We start from the raw sequence: 25,539 nt of genomic DNA, 5'->3' as shown, positions 1-25,539 counted from the left end.
ACCCCCAGAACACAGATGACCTCCTAGTGGCCTCGGCTGAGTGTCCGAGCGATGACGAGGACCTGGAGGAGTGTGAGCCCAGTACTGGTGAGTACCTTTCCCCCCTCCCCTGCCCCGGGGCCCACTGCGACGCTGATGGGAGGGGGCGACTGTCCTTGCCACCTGGCCCAAGCCCAAAGGGCCTACTGCCAGGCCTTAGCTTTTCCTGATAGCTCCTCTCCCTTCCTACCATTTCCCCACCCCCAAGGTCCCTCACGTACCCTCTGGCGAGGCAGTTTCTGGCCTTTTAGTGCCCTGGCCCTTAGAAGTAGTGAAGTCCATAGGTTGGGGTCCTGGGGTTGAGGGCCAAGGGAGGCTGGGAGGGAAAAATGGAGACTTTTCCCTAGAAAGATAAGTAACTACAGCTCCCATGAGTCCTGGGGGACGGGGATACAGGTTTATGAACTACAACTCCCATCAGCTCTTGGGTCCAGAACTGCAACTCCCATCAGCCCCTGAGCCTGGTATTTTCTTGGTCACTAGTAGAGGTCTCTGCTGGATCCTGAACCTTCCTTATCCCCAGTCTCAGGGAGGTGGCTGCACATTCTGCCGGGGTTACCAGGCCAAGCTGGGGCAGTTACTTCACAGCAGTGAACTGGGCCGGAGGTGCCCCTTGGCCAGACATGTGGTCGGTCCCCTGGGGAGATTGGGACCTGAGGTCCTGCCCAGATTTCTGCTGGGAGAGCTGTTATAGGAAGAGAGCAGGGCTGGGAGGGCAGGCTTCCCGAGAGGTAGCATTCCAGGCTTGCTCCGTCCAGCTGGAGGCCATGGTGCAGCCCTAGAGAGAGATCAGATTGGCAAAGCAGGGGTGGGCCTGGAGTGCTGACTGAGAAGTGTGGGTGTGGAGCGGCAAGTGGTGCGAGGCTTGCTCCGCTGAGCTGGTGGGAGGGTGGCTGAGAGGAGCAGGAGTCCTGGTGTTTGAGGCTGGCGGTGGGGAAGGAGGAAGGACTGGCGGTGGCCAGCTTCCCCAGCAGGGCAGTCCGGGCCTTGGTGGCAGTTTGGATGAGCCCGTGGGAGCATACATCCCTTGCTTGGGTTCCCAGAGACGTCTCCTTGTTACTTTGCCGTGGGTGGCACCTGGGCTGCTGTTACCAGAAGGCTGGAGGTTGGGGCAGGTACCTGCAGGGTTGGGAAAGTGATGTCATCAGCTGAGATGGGCAGTGTGACCTGGGTACATCCTGTGAAGCTGACCTGGGGGTGGGCTTGGGGGATCTGCCAGCCCCAGAGGAGACGCTCAAGCTGAGGGTGTGCTGTAACCATGGACGGAGTGTGGGAGGAACAGGACTGGAGCCTTGGGGCCGACGCTCAGGTTCCAGAGACCAAGGGCAGGGGCATTTCTAGGGCACAGGCCTCCAGATCCAGAGGCTGAAAGCTGGCTGCCCTCTGTGTTCTCCCCGTAGATCAAAGCTGAGGGGGGTCTTCCCAGCAGTCCTGGACCCTGAGGCACTTAGGGGAGCCTCAGGCTGCTGGGCCGGAAAAGCCTCCCTGTCCACAGCAAAGGCCTGTGCTTTCTGGAGCAGACGCCCTCCACTGTGGGGAAGCCCCTCTGTTGGGGGCTGTTCCTTCCATCTCACGGGGCGACCTTGGCTCAGGGATGCACCTTCACACTCCACCATCGCTTTGGGAGGTTCTGGGCATCTGACAGCTTCCACACGGAACTCCCCCTCGACTCTGCTTTATCCTCTCTGACTAGTCACTTCCTGGGGTTTCCTGCAGGTGCACACAGCCTCTCTAGCCCAGGCTTTCCAGAACGGCTGTGATAGCTGGCCTATGAGAGCCCTGGGACAGGGCTCTGGGGACAAAGGGCTGTGTGGGCCATAAGGAAAGGGTGTTGCTTGGTCCCACCACACGTTTGCACACATGTGCCGGAGTGTTTGCACACTCTGGGGTGGGAACTGCCAGGGAGAGAGGAGTCTCTGCTCTCCCTGGGCCCTAGGCAGAGAGGCGCGTTGGGCCAGATGGCCACCATGCAGAGACACGCATCGCACACTGGGCCACACCAGCTCCACACACTGTCTGCCCAGGTCCTGGCTTCCCCAGGCCTGAGTCTTGTTAGGGGCCGGGGTGTGACTGAATGTGTGCACAGGTGGGCCGAGCTCGTTTAGGCTGTTTTAGGAGAAGAGAGCTGTACTGATTGCTGGGCCCATCTTCCTGGGAAAAGGGCCAAGTACGGAATGGGAGGATTGAGGATGGAAGAGGAATACAAGGTGGGGGTAGGGAGAGGTTGGGGGGCCAGTCTGGCACTCGACTTTACAAATAAGGGGGGAGGGAAGGCAGAGTGCACGCTTGAGCTCCCGGAGGAAACTGATGGCAGCCACAGCTGTCCCCCAGACGAGCATCGCACGTTTGCACTTTCACACTCGTGCCCCTTGAAATGCTTAAAGTTGGATTCTTGTCATCCTGATGGGAGGCCAGGCCAGGACCAAGACGACTCCAGGGTTCCCCAGGCTGATCTAGACCATGTCTCCCCCACCGGGGACCCTCTTTTCCCCCTAGTGCAGAGAGGCTTTTTCTCTAGCAAAGGGCCAGGCCTCCTTGGTCTCCAAGGTCAGCATTAGAAGTGGAGGCAGCCTGGCTAGAGACAGCAGCTGCCCAGGGCCTGAGCCCAGGGTGTTTGCATCCCTCCCATCTTCCAGATCCTCCTCCCTGGGTCCAGGTGTGAAGCCTGGGATCATCCCTGTTCACCTTTCCACCCTTCCCCACGATCTGGGCTGCTCCACACACCCCCGGTCCCATACCCTTTCCCCGCAGCTTGGTGAGACCATCGTCTAACATGGTTATTTTACCTGAGGTTGGCAACCCAGCCAAAAAGGGTATAGTTTGATGGACACAGCGTTTCAATTCTTTGGAGTGGGAGTGCCATTAAGGGGGCCGTGCACTGTATGGTGGGTAGTGTGACCCACCACCCCTCGTTTTCTCAGCCGGCCTGACCCAGGTAGGGGTCTGAGTTTGCACCTGCTGAGACGTAGGAAGTGCACACAGGCTCAGACCCACAGAGGCACACACCTGTGCACACATGCATCTATATGTACATGTGTCTGACCAGAGGCACACACACCTACATCTATGCACACGTTTACGGGCCTACCAGCAAGCTCACGTGTGCCCACCACCACAGGTACATACATATGCATGTTCAAACCTAGAAGCGCACATGCCATTTGTGCCCAGACCAACAGGCTCACACATGCTTAGACCTTAAGAAGCACACATGTCCTCAGAGCCCCAGACGTCCATACACCCAAAATAGCTGTTGAGACACAAGCAGCACAACCCCATACACACGTGCACAGTCTCACACACGTGTACTGAGTCTCACACGTGTACTCAGAGCCAGTCTTGCACATGTGTGCCTAAAGCTCCCAATAGACCCACACAGATGTGGACTCACAGGTGCCCACCTGCTCGGACCCACGAGTTTCATTACACATGTGCTCGGCCACCTAAAAGTACACGCACAGCATTGTCTTAAATGCACCAGGGCACTTGCGTGTGCTCAAAGCTGCACATTTATACACATGCAAACCTGCTGAGGCACGTTTGCACACACATCTATTGAGGCACACACCAGATGTTCAGAATCACACACACTCAGACCTGTAGAAGCACTCGTGTATTTCAAACACTCGTGATACACATGTGTGTTCAGGCCTGAGCACGTACACATGTGCCAGAGCCATCGAAGCACATGTACATACATGTCCTCAGACTCAGAATTCCACATCCACGCTCGGCTCACAGGCACACACGTGTGCATAGATCCACCTGCATAAGACACGTGGTGAAACCGTTGGGTCCTACGCATATGCTCAGACTTCAGGCCGCTCACGGATGTTTTAGGATCACAGATGCACGTGCACATGTTCAGAGCAGCCACGTTCACCATGTGCCCAGGCTCACCAAGGCGCAGGTGCACATGCGCACACACGTGCGTGAATTCCAGGGAGTACACATTTGTGCCCAGGCTCACCGGAGTGCGTGTGTCACGACTCCATCCAAGTATCCACTCGTACTCAGACCCACGTTCGCCCGCACATATGTTCACATTCACCAGACGCACATACATCCTCAAAGGGATGTCCTCAGGTACCAGCGTATGTTCCCATTCCCACAGAGGCGCGTGTGCTGAGACCCACAGGGCACTTGTGTGCACGCTTTCAGAGGTAGGCCATGTGTGCCCAGACTCAGGTCCGCGCACATGCACACGTTCGTTCGGACTCACAGACCTGCTCCCCTCCCACACTGGCCCATGAGCAGACAGGCCCATCTTCGCTCAGACCTACAGCGGCTCATTCTTCCATGTCTACCCATGTGCACAGAGACACATGCTCAGACCCCTCAAGGCACACACACACATACTCAGCCCCACACTCGTGTGCACACACACTCGTGTGCACGGGCCCACAATGGCGCTCACAGCTACAGATGCTCTTACACATAGGCTCAGAGGTACCCATGCAGCTGCCTACGGAAGAGCACACATCCTCAGACACGCAAGCCATACACATGCGTTCAGACCCAGTAAAATCCATGCTCGGTGTCCACACACAGCTGCTAAGACACACAAGGGCACGCACGCACACGGATTCGCATAAGCCCGCGTGGATTCAGACCCACAGAAGCAGCCTCATACACTTTCCCATATGTGTACATCCTTCCTGAGCCATCGCCCCCACGCACACGTACATGAGACCCTCAGAGGCACACACAGGCTTAATTCCACAGACACGGACACATTTCTCAGATGCATACATTTAGCTCAGATTCACAGAGGTACAAATGTGTTCAGATTCCAGAATGTCTTAAGGTAACGCTAGTTGCTATAACAGATGAACGCCACAACATCTGTGGTTTAACACACAGGAATTTATTTCTCCTTCACGTAAAGTTAGAACCAGGTGCTCCAGATCGGTGGGCCGCTCTTCCCCAAGCGCTGGTTCCGGGCTCTGCCTCCTTCCACTTTGAAGCTGCACCACCTCTACAGGGTGACTGTCTGAGTTGTGGGAGGGAATGAGCAGGGAGGGTCACGGAGGGGAGGGTTTGATGGGTCAGGCCTGGGGGAAGAGGTGCACCTTGCTCCTGTTGATTCTGCCCCTGGAGTTCAGTCACGTGACTACCAGCTAGCTCCCAGGGAGGCCTGGAGGTCTGGCCTTGCCATGCCCCCAGGAGGAAGCAGAGACAGATTTGGTGACCAGCTACCGATCTATTTGCTGCAGCCTGGTCTTTAGGTCACCAATGATCCATTCCACTCTTTCTCCCACCCACAGAGCACACCCGCCCCTCCCCAAGGGAGACACCCCAAAGTCCCACCCAGTTAGGGCAGTGATCTCAAAGGTGAGCATGTCTGGGAGATGGCGGCCCACTCCATCGGGTCCAGACGTGGTTCTTGGGTACCCATGAACTATTAATAAAAGGATAATTGACGTCACTGCCCACACACCCCAATACACACCCAGAATACAATGGTAGGGCAGAAACAACCACCACAATAATCCTCCCATTCAAAAAAGGGAAGGATGGAAGGCACACAGCGGCTCCCAGTTCCCAGCGGGGAAGAAATCAGCCAGCATGTACAGTGCGTGAGGCTCTGCCCTATAGCGGGAAGTTCCCTCCTTAAACCCCGCCTCTGCCATCTGGGAGAAACTCCCTCTCCTTTGTCTGGCGTCCTGGCGCTGCCCTCTGGAAGGTTTTTTCTGGTCCTTAGCTTCCATGGCTATCTCTGAGTCAGTATTGGGAAAATGTCCTCATTGGGGTCCCTATAGCCTGGACAGCTCACTTCCTGCTCATGCATATTTGGGGGCCCAAAGGTGGTTTTAAGGCTCAAACAAAATAACCATATTCAGAGATCTTTTGTAGACATAATTCTCAAGCCAGCTATTTCCTTGTTTTCCTGCCCCCATGCCTGTCTGTTAATTTGGTGGTGACTCTCTTGAGGGCATTGGAAACAGTTGGCGGGGAGCCACACCCTTAACCTGACCCTTGTGGCAAGGCTGAGCCCCCTGTTCAGGTGGACGTTTCACTGGGCCGTTGTCCTTCAAAGCCGTTTTCGATCTACAATTTGGGGTTTGGAAGCAGTGGCTCTTTGGATACTTGCAGCCCCCACATTTCTGGGCTCTCTATTCCCTTCATCTGTTTGCAGACCCACCAATTCTCGCCTGTCTTGGTCTCTTTCTTGCACTGTGTTACTGAAAGCAGAAAGTAAGAGCCAGCACTGGCATCCTGACTTTCCCGGCACTTTCCCTTAGTGCCTCAGCCTCGTCATGAGCTGCCCGCTGGGTCATCACAAGCAGTGGGTGGTACCAGAAGTCCTGCCACCGATACGGTTCTTCATCTGTCCAGCCGCCAAGTCCGTTTCCTTGGATTGTCACCTGAGTGCCACAGGTGTTTGTGACACCCACTTCTGGGGTAGTATCTGTATGAGGTAGGGTAGCGTTTGCTTCTGTAAGAGATAAGCCCTGCATCTCAGTGGGAGTTTCTCACCCAGGTGAAGCCCCACCTCCTGATCAGCAGCAGATCGCTCTGCCCCAAGGGGTGCTGCGCGAATCCAGACTCCTTCATGTTGTGGCTCCTCCATTTTCAACATGTCGTTTACCAGGTCGCTGGAGGAGGAGAAAGAGCATAGAGTATTGTACACAGGAGGCTTTCATGGACCAGTGCTGCCCACTGCTCAGTCATATCGCCACACCTAATTGCAAGGGATTCTGGGAAATGCAGTCTCACTGCCCAGGGGAAGGAGAAAATGAGGTTGGGGAAGGAGGTGTTTCCAGGAGCACCCCACGTGTGCTCAGACCCATGGTGGCATGCTCACTGTTCTCGGCATACTAATGCATGCACACCTGCACACAAGCTCAGACGCAGGCCCAAAGCCAGAGGTTCACTTACACGTACACTTGTCTGTTCAGATTAGCTGACATGCACACTCACATGCTCAGATGCACCGAGGTTCGTGTACACACACACGTGCTTAGAGACATGGCCAGGAGCACAGAAGCAGAGCCTCAGGGGTGTGCTCCTGCGTGTGCACACGCGAGTACCTCCGCCTCTGACCTTGACGCCACCTTTGCTGTGCGGGTGTTTCGGGGGGAGGGGCACCATCCTTCAGGCCACTGCATACAGTGGCACAGGTTGTTCTCTGCTGGAACAGGTGAGTAAGGGCTGAAATCTAGCCAGTGCCCTGCCTGTCCTGGGCCCTGGAGTGGGGCTGTGTCCACCAGGAAGACAGAATACCTTTTCCAGTTGTGCACAGAGATGCTGTTTGCGAAGCTGTGCTTCTGCTGAGCTGTGGCCATGTCAGGGTGCTGCCTTTTTTCTGATCTACATGAAATGCCCTGTGAGCTAGTAGCCTTCTTGCCCTCAACAGCCTGGGCAGGGCACCCAGGGCTGGCAGTTGAAGCCTCAGCCAGCTGATTACTTTGTCTCTGACACTTAACCTCAGTTCTAGACACCCCTTTGGGTGGGAATGGGGTTCTTGGGTAGATTTCCAATTAGTAGTCTTCTGTTCCCTAAAGGCAGAAAGGGCTCAGCTTGCAGGGCCAGCAGCCCCTGGGGGAAGGGACCTACCTGGGGGAGGAGGGATACTCAGGAATGGCTGGTGGTGCCCTTGGCCAGAATGGAATTGTCTCTAGTAAGTGGGGTTGACATACACTGCAATTCAGTTTCAGAGCAGAGGGTGGGTGGCATCTGTGATAAGTGCACCTGTGAGTAGTTCCCAAATGCTTCAGCTGCCGAAAGTGGGGGAGGGGAGAGGCTGCCTTTATCAGATTCACAGGGACGACCCATCCCAACGTGCACCCTTGGTATGGAGCTGGACCCAGGGTCCTAAGTACCAGCATCTTCGTGACTGCATCCCCAGATGCCCAGTGGGAGGGGTGGCCTGGGGAGCCCCTGGTTACACTGTCACAGTGAGGAGTCTCTGAGGGGTCCCACCCCCACTCCAGGCCATGCTAGATCCGCACCAGGGCAAGCTTGCCTGACCCTGGACCAGTGTATGACCCCAGGAAACCCAGTGCCCCCTGTTGCGTGTGACTTGACTGCCACGGAGCCCAGGCCAGTTTGAGTGTGTCAGGGAAGGAAGGCAGTGTGGGGTCTTGACAGTACGTCATCTTGTGGAGTCATCTTGATAAAGGGTGTGGGACACAGGGAAGAAGTGTGGGAGTTGGAGGCTGACATGCAGGGCCACAAGAAGGGGGCACCAAGGAGCAGTTGTGGCAGTGTGGGGGTGGGCAAGACACCCCCAGCAGCTTTTGGCAAACATTGGGCAGATAAAGGCCCAGGGAAAGGCCCCAGAAGAGCAGGGATAGGGCTGAGATCCAGATATGGAGGCCAGGAAGCCGCTGGGTTGAAGGGCAGGGGCAAGAGGTCAATATGACCAGGGAGAGACTGCACAGGGGGAACCTGTGAGTCCCAAGGACCTAAAACCAGCAAGTTCAGGCACATGGTTGTGGGGAGCTCAGGCCAGGCAGCATGTGTCTGTGGTCCAAGGCCTAAAGCCCCCACACACCCTAGTCTAGCGGGGGTGAGAAAGAGGGTGGCGAGCCAAGGTCTGTGCCCTGATGTGTTCCCAGCAAGGACCTCCTGGTCCTGTGCCCTGGGCCTGGCATTCCACTGGGGCCCTAGCCATGGCCAGCTGGTCAAGGGCCACAAGCCTTCCTACAACAAGCCCTGATCCTGAAGTTTCCAAGAGTAACTGGTGGCCCAGTCTAAGACTGAAGGTAGAGGTGGCTATGGGTGAGATGGGCCCACAAAGCCAGGTCCTGCCAGGCTGAACTCAGCAGTGCCTGCTGCCTGGTGCGGGGTGGGGAGGAAGGGTGTTCAGAGCCCAGCAGCTCTGGTCCGTGAGAGGGGCTGTCACCCCCTTCCCCAGATATCTAGCCTGGTCTGGCTCAGAGGAAATGGTGAATATGTTTTCCCTTCCAGTCAAAACACAATGAGCCTCTGCTCTGTGACAGGCCCAATGCTGGGAGCTAGGAGACAGACAGTTGGGCCTTGGGCCTTTCCTGGCATTGTGAGTCCAAACCTGAAGTCTTCCTGGAAGAGGAGGTGTTTGGCTGGATTAGAAGGATAAGTGAGATAACAGCAGAGGAAGGTGTTCTGAACAGAAGGCAAAGGTTGGGAAGGAGCAGGTGGTGTGGCCAGCAATGAGGACCGCAGATGTGTTTAGGGTCCATGCAGGGAGGAGAGCCCTGCCATGATAGGGCTCAAAATGCCATCACTTGAAAGGCTGCCAGCCTTCTCCTGATTGCTGAGAGCTGAGTTTGCCCCTTACCCAGGGACCAGCGTGCTGGGCCATCCTTGGTGGGTCTGGGCCTAGATGGGGATGGAAGGACAAATTACATTCATCCGTTGGCTGGAGGTCCATGGGAGCCAGGCCTTGGCCTCACCCTGGGCCTGGAGCCCAATACCCTAATTTTATAGATGAGGAAATTGAGGCCCAGAAAGTGAAAGAAACTTGCCAATAGTCACACAGGAATTAACGGCAGAACAGGTCTTTGGCCTCCCACGTTAAGGCACAAGTTAAGCCACCGGGTAGGTTACTGCTGCAGGCATGGGGAGGGTGAGTCAGGCCTTCCCAGGCTCCTAGTGGGACTGGTCCTTCCCCAGCTTCCAAGAACCACAGGAGGGACTGGACAGTCCACTCATTCACCTAGCCTGACACTGACACCTGGTGACCTTTGGGAAGCCCTGCTCCCTCCCTCCCCTTAGCATCCTCCTCCATAAAAAGCCGGGTTGAAAGGCCCCACTTCCACAAAATATGCTTCTCTGCTCTTGGCTGTTTTTCAGTGTGGCTGAGCCCCTGGAGGGCCAGGTGCCCTGGGCTTCACGATCTGGGGCGCAGGTGAGCCCCTGCCCATGGGGAGATTGGAGCTTGAGGAAGAGCGGCCTGAGGAGCCCGGCAAGGCTGCAAGTTCAATGGCAAGATCTTGGCTGAGGTTGGCTAGTGTGGCCAAGGACGGATCTGCCAGATTGCTGGAGCTTGTGATCTGAAGGATCAGTAGAGGTGTTTGAAACAGCAGCACAGCAGCTGACCTCGCTGCCGTGGACAGGGGGGCGCTGGAAGTGAAGCCCTGGCATGCTGCTTGTGGAGGGAGTGGAGGGCTTGTGGTGTGATCTGTGAAGACCACACCCTGCAGGGACCAGGAAGAAGCACTCAGATGGGGGCAGGGCTTGGACTGTGCTGGAGGGAGAGCCACCGAGTAAACCTGCTCCCACCAGCCCAGAGGCACCCCTCCAAGAGGAGGAAGCCCTCCCACCAGCCTCCTAGAAGTAGGCTCCCGCTTCCTTCTACCCTAGACCAGTGGGTTGCAGTACTTTACCTTGAGAGTGGGCTCTGATGGGAGTTGTAGTTGTCGACTCAGGGGCTGATGGGAATTGTGGTCCATAACCCTCCAAGGGCTAATGGGAGTTGTAGTCCTCACCCATTGGGGCAGAGGGGAATTGCAGTTTCTGCCCAGGGGAGCCCAGTTATCAGGCCTAGGGAGGGAAGAGACCTAATCCCCCAAAACACTCCCAACTAGTTCCCCTGGGCCCTATATTAGCAAGTGTTTCATTCCTAGGTGGCTGTGTTTGTATTTTTTTTCTTTTTTTGCTTTCTTCTTCTTTCCGTTGTTTTATTATTGTTTTAACAATAATAAGAGGGCCAGAGGCACTCAAGACCTGGCCAGGTCCTGGCGGCCCGTGGGGGTTCTGGGGAGGAGGGAGGGGGGAAGCCAGTGGGGGTCAGAGGTGGAGGGTGAAGAGAAAGTTGGGGAGTTAGGGATAGCTCAGGAATCGTGTGTCCCTGCTCACTTCCCTCACTCACCCCCTGCCCCTCCCCACCTCCCTGCCTCTACATGGCTTCTCACCACCCTTCCCAAAATCCTATAGGACAAGACCCTCCTCCAGTGTGTCTGTTTCCTCTTTGCCCACTCTTCCTCATGGACTTGGTCACCTCCCACCTTTAATTTCTCCCCACGTGGCCAACCTGCAATTAGTCTTCAAAACTCCTTCCCATGACCATCCCCTCCCAAGTCCCCTCACCCATGTAGCAGTTCCTACATAGCTGCCTGTCATGTACCTCTTCCTCAAGCTCTCCTTCCCACTGACCCCTCCCTCCCCCACACGCTGACACCAAATGGTGGTAATAGTTCCTCAATGCCAGCCTGGACTGTGCAGATTTCAGTTTTGTTAATTTAATGCGGGGAGAGGGCACAAGCAAGGGAGGAGACAGAGTATTCAGGAGGAAGCAGGATGTCCAGGGAGAGAAGAGTGAGGGAGGGAGATACCAAACAGATAGAAAACGTTGTACGGAAAAGTTGTTTTTTCTTATTTTTTTCCGGGAGAACCCGCTTACACAGCTCTGTTTGTAATTTTTTTCTTCATGCTAAAATCACACGGCCTATTTGTTGATGTAAGTTGCCTGAATTCCGTGGTATGCTATCTTCTTTTTTAAAAACAAAAGAAAAAAAAAAAAACCAAAAGCAAAAAAAGAGAAATATCTAGAAAAAACCCTAAGATACTGTTGTTAGGTTTGTTTAAATGCTGCTCTTGTTTGTTTTTTAAAGCCTTAAACCAGTAGTTTTTTTCCGTTTCTTTTCTATTTCTTTCCTTTCTGTTCCTTTTGGTTTCTTAAGACAAACAAAAGACAAAACCCAGAGAGCCACAGAGCCCGTGCGTGGGGTGCCCAGGGCATCTAGCCGCTGCCCGCTTAAAGCGCAGTGCTCCGGCCGGCTGGCGGGTGGGCACAGCCCGCTCTAGTCTCCGCCAAAGCCAATTGGAACCGATTTGGGTGTGTGAGGCTGTTGTTTCTCTCTCTGTGGCGGCCTCCTGCGCCCCGGCCCTCGCTGACGCCCTCTCTTTTCTCTTCTCTCTCTTGTTCTAGGAGGAGAGTTAATATTGCCCATTATCACAGAGGACTCCTTAGACCCCCCTCCCGTGGCCACTCGATCCCCCTTCGTGCCCCCACCCCCCACCTTCTACCCCTTCCTCACTGGTGTGGGTGCCACCCAAGACACCCTGCCCCCTCCCGCCGCCCGCCGCCCGTCTGCTGGGGGCCCCTGCCAGGCGGAGCAGGATGACAGCGACTGCGAGGAGCCCATCGAGGCCTCGGGCTTTGCGTCCGGGGAGGTCTTTGACTCCAGCCTACCCCCCACGGACGACGAGGACTTTTACACGACCTTTCCCCTGGTCACGGACCGCACCACCCTCCTCTCACCCCGCAAACCCGCCCCACGGCCCAACCTCAGGACAGATGGGGCTACGGGAGCCCCTGGGGTGCTGCTAGCCCCCTCTGCCCCAGCCCCCAACCTGCCGGCGGGCAAAATGAACCACCGAGACCCGCTGCAGCCCCTGCTGGAGAACCCACCCCTAGGGCCTGGGGCCCCCACGTCCTTTGAGCCGCGGAGGCCCCCTCCGCTGCGCCCCGGTGTGACCTTCGCCCCTGGCTTCCCCCATCTGCCCACAGCCAACCCTACGGGGCCTGGGGAGCGGGGCCCGCCGGGCGCGGTGGAGGTGATCCGGGAGTCCAGCAGCACCACGGGCATGGTGGTGGGCATCGTGGCCGCCGCGGCGCTCTGCATCCTCATCCTCCTCTACGCCATGTACAAGTACCGCAACCGCGATGAGGGCTCCTACCAGGTGGACCAGAGCCGGAACTACATCAGTAACTCGGCCCAGAGCAATGGGGCGGTGGTGAAAGAGAAGGCCCCGGCGGCCCCCAAGACGCCCAGCAAGGCCAAGAAGAACAAAGACAAGGAGTATTACGTCTGAGCCTCCGGCACCGCGCCCCACTGCCAGCTGCCCCTCCCGGGAGGAGAGTGCGGCCCTCTTCCCGCCTGGGCCCTGGGGACCCACTCCCTGGCTGCCTCAGACTTCTCTCACGAAGAGGAAACGCAAAAAAAAAAAAAAGAAAAAAAGAAAAAAAAAAAGGGAAGAAAAGGAAAACCCCGTGCTCGTCCCCTTCCTCCTGCCGCCCCGGGGCGGCGGCACCCGTCAGTTCTGGGGCTTGCTGGCCCTCACAGCTCTGCTCCCCCGGGCAGGGCACGTGCTCACAGCCCTGGGTTGATTTATTTTTTTAAGGGGGGTAGTTTTATTTTGGTGGGGTTGGGTGGGAAGGAAGGCTGGGGGTTTTGTAAAGTGTCCACTACTCGTCTTGTTAATTTTCCTCAAGTTTTCTTTCTCCTCCCTCTGTCCCTCCTGCCTTCCTTCTCTTCCAAGCCCTCCGGTCCCCACTCCAGGCTTGCTGTGTCTCTCTGTACCCACCCTCCTTCCCACTTCTTTTTGTGTGTGTCTGGTTTCCCCCATCCTTTTCTCCCTTTGGGTTTCCACAGTCAGTGGGAGAAGGGTGGGAGGGTGGGCGAGCGGCCTAGCGCGGGGGCGGGGCGGCGGGTGGCCCCGCCCTCCCGCCCTCTGGAGTGCCGCGGCTCCGCCCACCATGGGGAGGTGCCTGCCTGGCTAGGCCAGTTGGGTTGTGTGCCGCCGGGCGACGTGCATTGCTGGGGAAGCTGCTGGAGGAGCAGGGGTGGGGGGCGGGTGGGAGGGGAAAGGCAAATGCAGATATATATTAAAGACAAATAATCTAGATACCGCAAGCAGCAGCCTGGGGCACCCGTTGGGCGCGGGCAGCAGGGAGGGCGGCAGACTGCTGAGGTCACTTCTCTGCCCAAGGGTTCCCTGCTCCCCCAGTTTTTTTTTCTCTCTTTGTTAACAAATGTGTCTGAGTCTTGGAAAACACCCCAACCCCGGAAATGTGTGGGAAAAGAAAACAAAAACTTTCCAAACCCAAAGGTCCTGTGCAGTTTGTTCAGGGTGGGGGCTGCTGGGACGTTGGTCCTGGCTCTGGGTTGGGGTCTGGGCCCAAATTAGGGCCCATGAGAGCTGGAAGGTAGCCCCCAGACTTTTGGGCGGAGCATGGCTTTTGGGCTTTGGGTTCCTGGGGCAACTTGTCTTTGTGCCACCCAGCCGAGGAGGAGGACAGGAAGCAGCCCCCAGGCTTATGGGTGAAGGCTGGTCTCTGGTCCTGGTTGGGTCACCCAATACTGGGAGGGACCTTAGCTACTCTGAGTGTGGACAAATCCCCAGAATTTGTCCACATTCCAGTTTGCCCCCTAGTGGTTGCCACAGCTCTTGGTGTTGGCAGTGTTATTTCTGGGTGGCAAGAGCTTCAGTGGCTGGTCCAAGGTCCCAAGGGGAGTCGGGCTGAGTCCGAATTTACCCCCAGTTCTAATTCCAGAGTCTCTGCTCCTGCATCTTTAGGGGTTTGGACCCTGCCCCTGCCACCACCTCCATGGTTACTCTTGCTGACCATGGCAGTTTCTGGGGCTACAGGTAGAAGTAGAGCCAGCATACCTTATCCCTAGGAAAACACCCAGTCCCACAGACAGTCACATGACAAATTCATCCTTCATGGAGACACTAACCAGGTGCATGGGTCCAGTCACACTGAGAGACAGCTCCATGTTTTTTAAGTCTCAGTCGCCAGGAGCAGAATTTGCAAGGTGGGGTTTGTAGGCGAGGAGCTAAGTGTGTGGGCATCCTCGAGAGAGCAGAGTGGGGGTGGCTCTGCATTTCCCAGGTAGCAGTGGTATACGGCAACATCACTGGACATAGGAGATGTGACTCAGCCATGCTTCTGTCACTCAGATACCCGCCTTCTGCTTGGAGCTTGCCTCCCCCCAGCCTCTGCTTTTTCATTGCCCTTCACTGCCCAATTCAGCTTCCTGAGCTTCTGTCCACGGGGGCTCTGCTGCTGGCCAGGTCATTCTCATGGCATTTTCCAGTTCATAAGCCTGGCCTATGTTTATGCCTGGACACCTCCTGGGCCCTTAGGCTCGATGCCTGCAGGAGCCCCACCCATCTCCCCCTCCTTCCCTCCATCCTGGGATGAAGCTTTTGTCTTGGAACCCTCCCCACTATGGGGTGTGCCTCCAGAGGCCCGTGAGAGTTCTTCAGTGTCCTATCAAGGGTAGGAGAGCGGGTCCTCCCCCAGCTTCCTGGGATGTGAATTGCCATGAACTTGTCCTCTCCTTGCCCTCCTGAACCAGCCACCTTGGGTTGGGAGAAGCTCTGGTCCCCATTTCCCCACTGCTTACAGTCTTGGAGACTGAGGTTGGCATCCCTGAGCTCAGCTCTAACGCCCTGTAAAAGCCTGGCGAAGGCCCTGACTTGGGGCAGGCTTGCCAAGACAGCCTGTCCCTGTGCAGGCAATGGCCTTGCCCCTGGGTCCTCTGCTGCTGCTCTCTCTGTCCAAGGGATGGAGACTAATCTCAGGTTTCCCTGCACCATCCCCACTAGCCAAAGAAAATAAAGACAGGCAGGCAGGGGTTCTTTGGTGTCAAGAAGGGAAAAAAACATCCTTACTCCAGAAATTTCTAGAATGGCCCTGAAACGTCTCAGAGTAGGAGGCTAGTGCATGAGTTGGAAGGACAGGCCCCATTCCTGCTCACTGCCATGGCTATGTGGGACTGGGTGTTTTTCTCTGCATAAGGAGGCTAAGAGCTCCTGTCACTCAAAGGCTTGGCTGTAAGAGGAAGGATTCCTGGACTCTGCTATTGACTCAGTTTACCTATCTGTAAGAGATGGTCACCTTGGTCTCGCTCCTTTGTCCTGTGCATCTAATGTTGATCTTCGCACCTGGACTCTTGGGGTCTGGCTGGCCTGGCAGTGACCACCGCCCCTCCCCAGGAGAGTTCAAGCAGTACCTGGGGGGTGGCTGAAATTCCAGGCACGCCTTGATAGTTGGTACTTGTAGGGGGTGTGTTGGGAGATTCCCCCTGGGGTGACCAAGGACAGGGTTTGGAGAAGATTGCAGTGAAATCCGGCTGATGCCTTTGACCTTGAAGGCTTACCCTGGCCATGCAAGCCCCCAGGGGAGGGAATACCAGTGCTGGGGCTCTTCTGGGGGGCTATCCCCCTCCTGGAGGTGGATACGGAGCCTGTGGTGCCCAGTATTGCCCCTCCCCACTTACACCCCTGGGCTGGAGGCGGGAGATTTGGCAGAGTAGGTCCCGAGCCACTTTCCTGCCCTCACTGCCCAAGGCCATGGGCGGATGGGCTTACGGGGGTGGTTGATGGGTTCTTCTTTCCCATGCTCAATCCCCTTGGCTCCTTCCTTGCAGTTTCCAGCAGCTTCTCAGGTCAGGCGGCATCACCCAGGTGGAATGCAGGCCTGTGGCTGCCGCAGAGGGAGGCTCCTTCTCCCTTCATAGGGCGCCCACTGTGATGACACTCACTCCCTGGCAGCCCTAGGGGGGAAGGGCTCTGGGCCCTTCCAGCTTCCAGGCCCTGTTGAGTTAAACGAGGGGTGACTTGTTGGAAGCCACTAGGCCCTGGGTCCTGGAAGACTGTGACTACCTGGAAAATCCAGGAGCAAGACCCTTCTGAATATGGGTGGGGGACAGCCCTGACCACTCGGTGAGCTGGAGGACACCCCAGGGGAGAGGAGGAGCCATCTTTCAGCCATTGGGTTCTGGTTTCTGGAAGCTTCCGGACACCCTCGGGTCCCGAGAATGCTGAGCAAGGGTAGGAAAGGCAGCTAAGGCTCAGCTGGGCAGCAGGCAGAGAAGTCCAGGGTGGGCTGGGACAACTTGGGTCTTGGGGGAGGCCATAGGCAGACAACTAAAGGATACACCCCCAGAGGTCCAGGGTCTACAGCTGATCAGACCAGGCAGTATTCCCATCTCCCGGGGACAAAGCTACTTTTTGTTTTCCCATTAACCTTCTTGTGTGCGTGCACCTGTGTGTACACATTACTAGTGTGTGTGTGTGTGTGTGTGTGTGTGTGTGTGTGTGTGTGTGTGTGTGTGTAGGGGTGCAGCCCTCTGCTGAGGTGCCTGGAAACAGTGACACAGGCCCAGGTGGCCCAGGGACAACCTGAGCACAGCTGGTGGGGACCCCACTGGGCAGCAGATGGCTTCTGCCTGCACCCACTTTTATTAGCCAGGGTAGGGGAGCTCTGGGACCTTCACCTTTCTGCCTGAGTCTCTACACCCATAAGTGATGCCGGTGGATCCTGCAGGGTTCTGTCTGGTTCTAAGAGGAAGACCTCTGCCCTTGAGAAGCTTCCCTGGACGCCCAGATTGTGAGGTGAGGCCTGAGGGTAGGCTGGAGATATTGTGGCCAGAGCTGGGCTCTGGAGACCTAAGGCCAGGATTTGACTCCTGTTTCTGCCCCTTCCTTGCTGTGTATCATGGGAAGTTAGTTTTCCTATCTGTAAAATGGGGCAACATCTACCTAAAAGGATTCAAGAAAAGCTGAAATGAGATGATGCCCTGAGGTGCCCAGCATGGTGCCTGCCCCACAACAGGCTGGAAAGGGCAGCTACGCAGGCGGGCACTGAGGGTAGGAAAGCTTGCCTGGGAAAGGGCCACCCTGGCAAGGAGCTGTCACCGGGTAGACACTGGGCTCATCACTGAGTCGGTGAGGGGCAGTCATTTGTTCCTTTATTCACTCTCTTATCTCCCTCCCACTGATGCCCTTCCACTTGGCTGTGTGGGAGCTGCGGACATCCCAACCCTCTGGGAACTCACAGGCTGGTGGGGGTGGGAGACAGTGTATGGCTGAGGCCATGGGTTAGGGTTTCAGTAGAACCTTGGGCTGGGCCCTGGGTCCTTGGAATGAGGATATTGGCCTGGGTCTGGGAGGCTGAATGGGAATTTGTCAGGTAGAGAAGGTGGTTGGGGGGTTCCAGGCAGAAGGCATGGCTGGCGGGCCGGCCGTGTGGCTAGAGTGTGGAGAGGAGGAGGGAGGGCCCACAGCCACCTTTCTGGTGAAGCTGAGGAGCAGACTCCATCACTCGTGCAGAGCCCTTGGGCTGGAGAGGTTTTGACCATGGGTGATGGTCAGCCTGAGCCTGGGGGCCGTGAGCTGAGGAGGGGGGCATGGGGTCGACAGGCTGGCCCCTCCCCTGGGCCTGGTCCCTGATCCTCTTTGCAGCCATGAGGGAGGGTCAGATGATGGTACACCAGGCAGCATCCTGCCAGTCACACCATCCTTTGCCCCTTCTGTCCTGAAGGTGGCTCCTCAGACAGTGAGAGGCAGGGCTCGGCTGGAGGGGCAGCCCCCGGGCCCTCTGGAAATCGAGGTCTGCTGGCCTGTCTTCTGCAGAGGACAAGAGGCTCCTGCCACAGTCCCACTGCAGGCTCCCAGGAGGCCTAAAACTGTGTGGATTTCAGGACAGAGCGCTCCCAGGTACCATGTGTTGCCTTCTTTACTGCCCTGTTCAGGAAAGACACGGAGGGGTTGCGTCTCCCAGGTGCAGAGTGACCCTGACCTCTGACCTGTGTCCATCCTGAGGACTCAGAAGATACTGCTGCTCTCACGGACCCAGGACTGAGCTCCCTAAGCACATGACGGAGGGTGGGTGGGCAGTGACAGCCTCAACAGATATCTAGGGGCTTTACTAGTAGAGTCTGGGGCCAGTGAGGACCCCCCAACAATGGCCATCACACTGTCAGCTCTCTCCCTTACAAACGGCTACACTCCCTTCCCCTTGACCTCTCTCAAGGTGGAGTTGGGATAGTTGGGTTATTTGGTGGAAAGTAGTGGAAAGAAGAGCAGGGGACAAAATCTACACTGTTAGCGGGGAGACCCAGCCCTTGGTCTCCACTCTCCCAAAGATGTGCTGTGTGACTCTCAGCCAATCCTATCCTTCTCTGGGACTCTGCTCCTCCTTCTGTCCAGTGATGAGAGTGGGGGGCCAGAACTGCCCCATTCCAGGGTTCTCGGGAGAGAGGAGATGTTGGTCCCAGGGCTGGTCCACTCACTGGTTCTGGACATCTTGGATGGTGTCTGGCAGCGGCAGGTTCTGGGTCTCGGGCAGCAGCAGTGCAGCCAGGCCACTCAGCACTGGCACTGCCCCATACATCAGCAGGGGCAGGGAGGGGCTATGTACACCCAGCAGCCGGACCAGAGGTCCCAGGATGCCTCCCGCTCGGGCTGACATCTGGCCCAGCCCCACTGCGGTCATCCTGCCGGCACAGAGGCACCTATGAGAGGCCACTCTGCCCACTCCGGCCTAGTCCTGCTCTGCGCAGGGAGGCACAGGGGGTCAGGCTGGGCCAAGAGGCACCTGCGCAGCACTGAGACCACATGGAAAAGAGACACACGAACATCCAGGTCTGGGGAAGGCCACGCCCAGCCCGCCCTCCCCGCCCCGGGCACCTGCGTCCTTGGGCCCAGGCACAGCCTCACCTGAGCACGGTGGGGAAGAGCTCGCCGGTGTAGATGGTGATGCAGATAAAGGCAGCTCCCACCCCACAGAGCCCCAGTAAGGCCAGGGCTGCACGCAGGGCCCCCATCTCTGTGGGCAGAGACTGGCTGAGAGGGGTGGTGGCAGGGGCCCCAGGGTCAGGTGGGGGCTCTCTCTCCAAATGTCTGGGAGTCAGCTCCACTCGGGTATCCCCACACCCTCCACATGCACCATGTCCTAAGTGACCTCATGGCCACATTCTCTGTCCCACAATCTGCTCTGCACTCAGACATCTAGAACCAGACCCTGGGGGTCCTCCTTGACACCCCCCGCCCGTTTCCCTGCCCCCATAATCCATCATTTTGTTATTATCTCCACAGTTATTCACGATGCTGCCCCTCCACTCCAGCCCTCTCCCACAGGGCCACCACCATCCCTCCCAGATACCCCTGCAGCCTCCTTCCTAGTGGCCCCTGCTCCAGCCCAGTACCCTCTGAGGACAGGGCCAGGGGTCTCTGCTCCGGGCTCAGCCCGTCCTCCCCCAGCCATGTGCCCAGGCCCGGGCTCACCGAGGGGCACCAGCGTGTTGGCCAGGATGCAGAGCCCGGCCAGCACCAGCGATGAGGCCTGCATGGGCCTGCGGCCCAGACGACTCAGCAGCAGCAGCGTGCTGATCTTGGCTGGAATGTCAAAGGCCCCCAAGAGGACCAGGAGCAGGAAGATGTTGCTGCCCAGGGCTTGCAGGTCCAGGGCTAGGCCGAAGAAGGTGAAGCCAAAGGCAAACCTGGGGGTGGGACAAGTCGAGTCAGGCTGGGGCGTGGGTTGCTTATGGGCTTGTTTGTTCTCAGACTCATTTCCGACCCCCTTCTGCTGGCTCTGTATGGCAGAGGGTGGTCTCCGTAGACTACATTTCCCAGGTTCCCTCGCCAATGCTGCTCCTCATTGGGTTTGGTCCATGGGAGGCTCTGGTGAGAGGCTGGAGGCGGGGCCAGAGGAGAAGCTGGGGTATTCTCCCCTCCTCTCCCTGAGTGCCATGTCTGGCAGTGGCTATGTCCCCTCCAAAGCTCCAAGTCCCACGGAGCAGGCCCTCCCTCTGAGGCCCCGGCGGTTCTGGTCTTTGCTGGGTGGCCCTAGCTCTTGTGCTCTGATAATTTATCTTTCTCCTCCCTGGTCCCTCCAAACGAGGGTGGATGTGCCTTTCGGTCGTTGAACTCTCTGACTGCCTCGTTCTGCTGGGCTCTTCAGCTCTCCCAGCGCCTTTGTCATGTATCTTCCTTATTAATCTCTTCTGTGGACTCAGCTGCCTGAGCCCATCTGGCCTGGGCCGTTTCCTCGGAGAGATCAGTGTTGCAGGTCTTATCCCGGAGGCACTCGCAGCCCAGTGGGACCGACGAGAGTCAGCAGAGGCCCCTGGCTGGATGCCAGCTAGTGCCCTGATGCTAGGTTCCCTGGGGCCCAGGTGGGATGGGGGTTGAGGGGCATCTACCAGCACGGAATGGAGACACAGGTCCGGAGGCCCAGTCCAGGTGTGTAAAACAGGGTGCCCAGGCTGGCGGGAGCCTGCTTCACACTCAGCTCCTCCTGCATGGCTGAGAGCAAGACCTTTGGGGCGGGGGGGGGGGGGGGGCGGTATTGGACACTGTCAGCACTGGGGGCTCCAGGCAGGCCCTCCTCCCCAAGACTCTTATCCTAGGGGTTCAGGACCCTTGGTCGGCCTCCCAAGGGCCCCATGCAGGGTCAGAGAGAGGGCCTGAGGGTCCAGCCCCGGGGGAAAGCCAGCCCTGCCTCACCTCGGTGGTCAGTGTGTCCCCCACTGCCCTCTTCCCATTGATGGCAGCCACTCTCTGCAGCTCCTGCAGGCCCCGCTCCAGCCTGCCCGTGACGAGAAGCCATCGTGCTGACTCTGCCAGCCACCTAGGGCAGGGGGCGGAGGGAGGAGAGTGGGAGTGGGGGGTCACACTGCCTTGGACCTCAGGGCCTGGCTCCAGTGGGTGGCCTAGGGCCTGGCTTGAATTAGCCTCACTGTACCTCTTTCCCAAGGGGGTGGCCTCACTGGTACCCACAGACCCTGGGCTCAGGGTGGTGATATCGGTGGGTGGGCAGCGAAGGGTGCGGTGATGAGTGGCGGCCATAGCATCTCAGCCACCCTCCTTCCCCAGCAGGCCACCCTTCCTCCCTCCTCCTGGCGCCCTCCCTTAGGTTGGGGTTGGGGTCCCTGTTCTCCCCTTCCTGCACACCTCCCGACCCCATGGCCCTTCCCCTGCCTCACCTGGAAGCTAGGTCTGGGTGGGCCTGGTGCAGTAAGCGCACCTCCCCCCCCCACCGCCAGTGGCTACCAGAGCATAGTCTTGCAAGCCCACCACAGGCTACAAGCCTGCCATCAGGGTCCTTCCTCCACTGTCTGGTACTGGCCAGAGGTCACACGCCCCTACTGTTTACCTCCATGGCTGTCCCTTCCTGCCTGAGCAGGCTCCTCTCCTGGTGCCCCTTCCTACAAACAGCTTTACACCTGCCTGGAGGGCTCAGGCCTGGATCAGGGTCCTGACATCACAGCCCCTCCCCACCTGCACCGACTCAGTCAACAGTTGGCATCTCTGCCAGACTGGCCCACAGCCCTTGCCTCAACTTTGGCCCTGTTGTCCAAGCCAGGATGATAGCAGCTCCCTCTTGAGTGCCAGTTGGCCAGCCCCCCAGAACCCCCTCCCCATGGCAGGACCCAGACCCTAACGGCCCTCAGCATCAAGTCCAGATCTCCTGCACTGTCTGCCCAGCCGACTGACCCCCTGTAGTGCCCACCTCTCCACCCCAGGCCTTTGCTTGTGCAAGTTCCCCAGCCAGGTGTGCTTTCCATTTCCGAGAGCAGCCACAGTGTGGGGAGCCTGCTCCACACCCACCGGGGCCCTGAGCTTCTGGGGATGGAGGGAAGAATCAAGGTGCCTGATAGAAGTAGAGTGGACAAGAGCCAGTGACCTGCTGGACTGGGGGGAAGGGACGGTGAGGGAGAGGGTGTCGTGGCAACTCTGACTCCAGTACCTGGTGGGTGGGGGCTGCTGTCTACGCTGGGGGGAGCTGTGTAAAAAGACGTTACATTTTGGTGCTGCGACACCAATCATGGAGATGTCACACAGGCATTTGGAAAGAGCAGACTGGTGGCCAGAGAGAGGCAGGACTAGAGAGGGAATTCAGGGTCTGCAGCATTTGGAGGAAGAGCTGTGGGCACAGGTGAGGCTGCCTGGGGAGGGCACGACGGGTACCGGCCACGTGCTACCGGCGCCGAGCACGGTGGGAGGAGAGAGACGGCCACAGGATCATGGTGGGTGACTGACGGGGAGGAACGGGGAGGGAGAAGGGTGAGGAAGGGAGACGGAGCACCTGAGAGGAGCAGGGGAAGGAGACAAAGGAGACAAATCCTGGACAATTGAGCCCTGGGTTGGAGTAGGTGAACATCGAGGGTTTGTGGCCGCCAACTCTGCCATCCTATGACTCCCCTGCTGCCCTGTGCTCCTGGCTGCCTGCGACCCCAGCCCTCTGCCCCCAGGGGGAGGAGAGTCTCCTATTCCCCTGGGTGGAGGGTTAGCAGGGTCTCCTCCTCTGAGGGGGATGGGGGCAGCACCCACCAGGAGTACACAAAGCAGAGGAAGAAGGGGACAGAGACTGCCAGCTGCAGCAGCGTCCAGTCGCGCACACCATAGGCCACTGCGGCCAACAGGATCTGGCCGAAGCTGAAGCCCAGGGCGTTGAAAGTCATCGCCAAGGCTCGGGCTTGTGCTGACGTCCACTCCACCACTGCAAGGAGACCACACAGGTCATTTCAGGAGCCTTTGAGAGCCTCCCCTGTATGGCCCCGGGGCAGGGGCACCTACGGAGAGTACTGGTGTTCATCATGATGCCCGCGATGGCAAAGGCCGCCAGAAAACGGAAGAGGCAGTACACGGGGAAGGTGGGGGCAAAGGCCGTCGCTGTGCCCCACACGGCCAACTGCAGGTAGCTCCAGGTCAGCACCAGCTTGCGCCCAAACCTGCGACACACAGCGGGAGGGTGGCCAGGTCCACTGTGGGCCGCGGGGTTCTGGACCACCGGAGTCCACCCTCTGTCCGCTGTGCAGAGGTGGATGCTAAAGTGACACCTGGGGCCAGACCCACATCCTTCATCCACGGAGAGCCCGTGAGCACAGGTTCACAAAGACACTCTGGGCAGGAAATGAGTTCCCCGTCAGCAGGAGCATCCAAGCAGCAGCCGCAGGCAGGCATGTGGCTGAGCAGGTTTCAGCAGTGAGTGTTTGATAAGAGCATGCTCCTCCACAACCCCAGAGGAGAGATGGTGAAACCAAGGCCCAGAGAGGGCACGAGCTTTGCTCAGCAGCACAGCCAGAGGGTTTCAGGAGGGGCACCCACACACAAGCATCTAAGGGTGCAGTGAGGGCCATGGGACCTGCCTGCACTAGGGGTACGCACCTGTCAGAGGTTTGGCCGCACACGGCGGCTCCCACCAGGATCCCAGCCAGAAAGATGGACTGGGCCATGGGCTTCAGGGCCTGAGAGTCACACACCAGGTCCCACTGGTAGGAGAGATGGGAGGAGCTGAGCTCAGGAGGTTGGAGGGGGAAGGGGAGAAAGCCCAGGTGGGAGGGGGCAGAGGACCTAGAGAGGAAGGCCCCAGGCAGCTGAGTGTGGGTGCTGACCTGGTGACCTCGACCTCTAGGGTCATAGGGCAGAGCCCTGTGGGACAGCGAGGGCTGTCACCCCCTGCCTAATCCCCTTTATTGCTCCCTGTTGCCTCGGGTCAAGGGTCAAGCCCTCGGTGGCCTCATCTGCCCTCCCCAAGCTGGTACCTCCTCCCACCTCCCTCGGGTTCTTTACAAAGAGGCCCTTCCCGCTTGCTGGGATGGGCGCCCTTCCTACTTTCCCACATTTGTCTGATGCCTCCAGGAATCCAATGAATCTTCTGAATGGAACTGAGCCCCCACGTGGAGACAGCAGCCTGAGCCACCGCTGTCAGGCGGCAGCAGCGCCAGCCTGGGTGTCCAGGGCGCCCACTCAGTGCCGCCTGCTCCTCTACCAGCACAGGGCTTCTGTAGGCTGTTTCCTGCCACCACCCGCTCTGTAGGGCGATGTGGCTAAGGAGGGGCCGGCTGGAAGCTCCCCTGAGAGTGGGGAGGCCTGCACCGGCAGTCCCTCCTGGGAGTGGGCCATTCGGAGTCCAGCCAACTACGAGCAGTGACTTTGGCCTCTAAGGTGGCAGGACTCGGGGAGGTTGTCAGGAGAGGTCCTTACCTTGGCCACGATGGTGGAAGTGAAGGTGCTGTAGTCGTAGACCCAGCCATCCACACAGGGCTCCGTGGCAGCCTCACTCCAGTTGGTGGCCGTGGTGTTGGGGTCCAGGAGCTGCCACTGTGGATGGCGGAAGCGGCGACACTGGTGGGGCTCGTGGTCGGGACCCAGTGGGATGGACACGGCCAGGAGGGCCTCGGGGCCGAGGGCACCAGGGACACTGGCCTGGGCAGTGCTGTTGTCCAGCAGGGGCACCCAGCAGCGGTGGCTGGGCACGGCGGCCGAGAAGTTCTCCAGCATGTTGTGAGTGGTAAGCCACATGATGGGGACCACCAAGGCCACCGTCTGCAGGACCTGGAACCGTCCCAGGCTGCCCACTTGGTCCAGGATTTCAGAAAAGGCCATGGGGCCCCCCAAGGGCCCCCTGGAGGTGCCCACGTCACAGAGGCTGGCTCAGGGCCAAGGGGCCAATGCCAGGAGCCTACCTCCTCTGTGGCAGCACAGGCTCCACCAGCCAGGCAGCCTGGAGCATGGCAGCGGCCCCAGCTTCGCTGACTCGGAGGCCAGCAGCTGTCACTCAGGGTGGCTCTGACGGGGATCCAAGGCTGTGTGGTGGGACCCTGTAGCCACTGGCATCTCCCCAGAGATGCAGCTTCCCCTGGATCTCTGGGAGAAGCTGAATTTGAGAAGGGGGAAAAGTGGAGACTGAAGTCACGCAGACTGGAATTAAACTGTGACCAGGAGGCGTTTATAGAATAGGGGTTAGTAATCATTTCCTCAGTCAAAGTTTAACCCAGCTCGGAGGGAGGCACCAATGCAAAAGAAGAGCAGCCCCTGCCCTGCGTGGGCTGGAGGCCTGGCCAGGAGCAGCCTGGTCTCTGATGGCTGTGGGGGAGGCTGTGGCTCTCCCCTGGAACGCGTGCAGCTGCTGCTACCCCCTGGCACCCCTGCCTGCTTCACTGGGGAGCCTTCTAATCTTGGGGCTGGTGTGAGCCTGGAGCGACATCCCGTGCACTGTGAAGACCTGTGTGTGTGTGTGTGTGTGTGTGTGTGTGTGTGTGTGTGTGT

The 25,539-nt window shown here is 58.2% G+C and overlaps 2 protein-coding genes across 38 annotated transcripts in view; one reads left to right on the top strand and one right to left on the bottom strand.

Annotated features, from left to right (window-relative positions):
- The window catches only part of NRXN2 (neurexin 2), a 104,849-nt gene extending 91,056 nt beyond the window's left edge, over positions 1-13,793 (top strand). For 22 of the 36 annotated variants that reach the window (XM_074336595.1, XM_074336586.1, XM_074336585.1 and 19 more), the window contains 2 exons: positions 9-87; positions 11,897-13,793. In XM_074336595.1, the coding sequence (XP_074192696.1) occupies positions 9-87; positions 11,897-12,783 (966 nt within the window). In that variant the 3' untranslated portion in view covers positions 12,784-13,793. Of the gene's footprint in view, positions 1-8; positions 88-9,819; positions 11,426-11,896 lie in introns of all 36 variants that reach the window. The other 14 variants (XM_074336613.1, XM_074336606.1, XM_074336612.1 and 11 more) reach the window with 2 other exon arrangements.
- Positions 13,794-17,431: 3,638 nt separating this feature from the next.
- On the bottom strand, positions 17,432-25,210 carry SLC22A12 (solute carrier family 22 member 12). Of its 2 annotated transcripts, XM_019737713.2 has the most exons (10): positions 24,475-25,210; positions 23,656-23,759; positions 23,065-23,219; positions 22,819-22,987; positions 20,992-21,115; positions 20,688-20,803; positions 19,771-19,985; positions 19,204-19,312; positions 18,777-18,980; positions 17,432-18,228 (listed from the first exon to the last, which is right to left on the bottom strand). In XM_019737713.2, exons 1-10 carry the CDS (start codon positions 24,874-24,876, stop codon positions 18,165-18,167), a joined length of 1,662 nt encoding a protein of 553 aa, XP_019593272.2. In that variant the 5' UTR covers positions 24,877-25,210; the 3' UTR covers positions 17,432-18,164. The 2 variants fall into 2 exon arrangements, with proteins under 2 accessions (XP_019593272.2, XP_074192715.1); XM_074336614.1 differs by lacking the exons at positions 20,688-20,803; positions 20,992-21,115.
- Positions 25,211-25,539: the final 329 nt, after the last annotated feature.

This window comes from Rhinolophus sinicus, linkage group LG06 (genome assembly GCF_036562045.2).
Source record: "Rhinolophus sinicus isolate RSC01 linkage group LG06, ASM3656204v1, whole genome shotgun sequence".
Classification (NCBI taxonomy): domain Eukaryota; kingdom Metazoa; phylum Chordata; class Mammalia; order Chiroptera; family Rhinolophidae; genus Rhinolophus; species Rhinolophus sinicus.
The sequence above is the reverse complement of the archived record's forward strand: the minus strand, read 5'-3'. Positions and strand labels throughout refer to the sequence as shown.

Coding starts and splice junctions, on each gene's coding strand:
- SLC22A12 (XM_019737713.2), bottom strand. CDS start 24,876: ATGGCCTTTTCTGAAATCCTGGACCAAGTGGGCAGCCTGGGACGGTTC. Junction 22,988..23,064: donor GATGAACACCAGTACTCTCC/GTAGGTGCCCCT, acceptor GTCTCCTTGCAG/TGGTGGAGTGGACGTCAGCA. Junction 18,229..18,776: donor ATCCAAGATGTCCAGAACCA/GTGAGTGGACCA, acceptor TTTCCTGAACAG/GGCAGTAAAGAAGGCAACAC.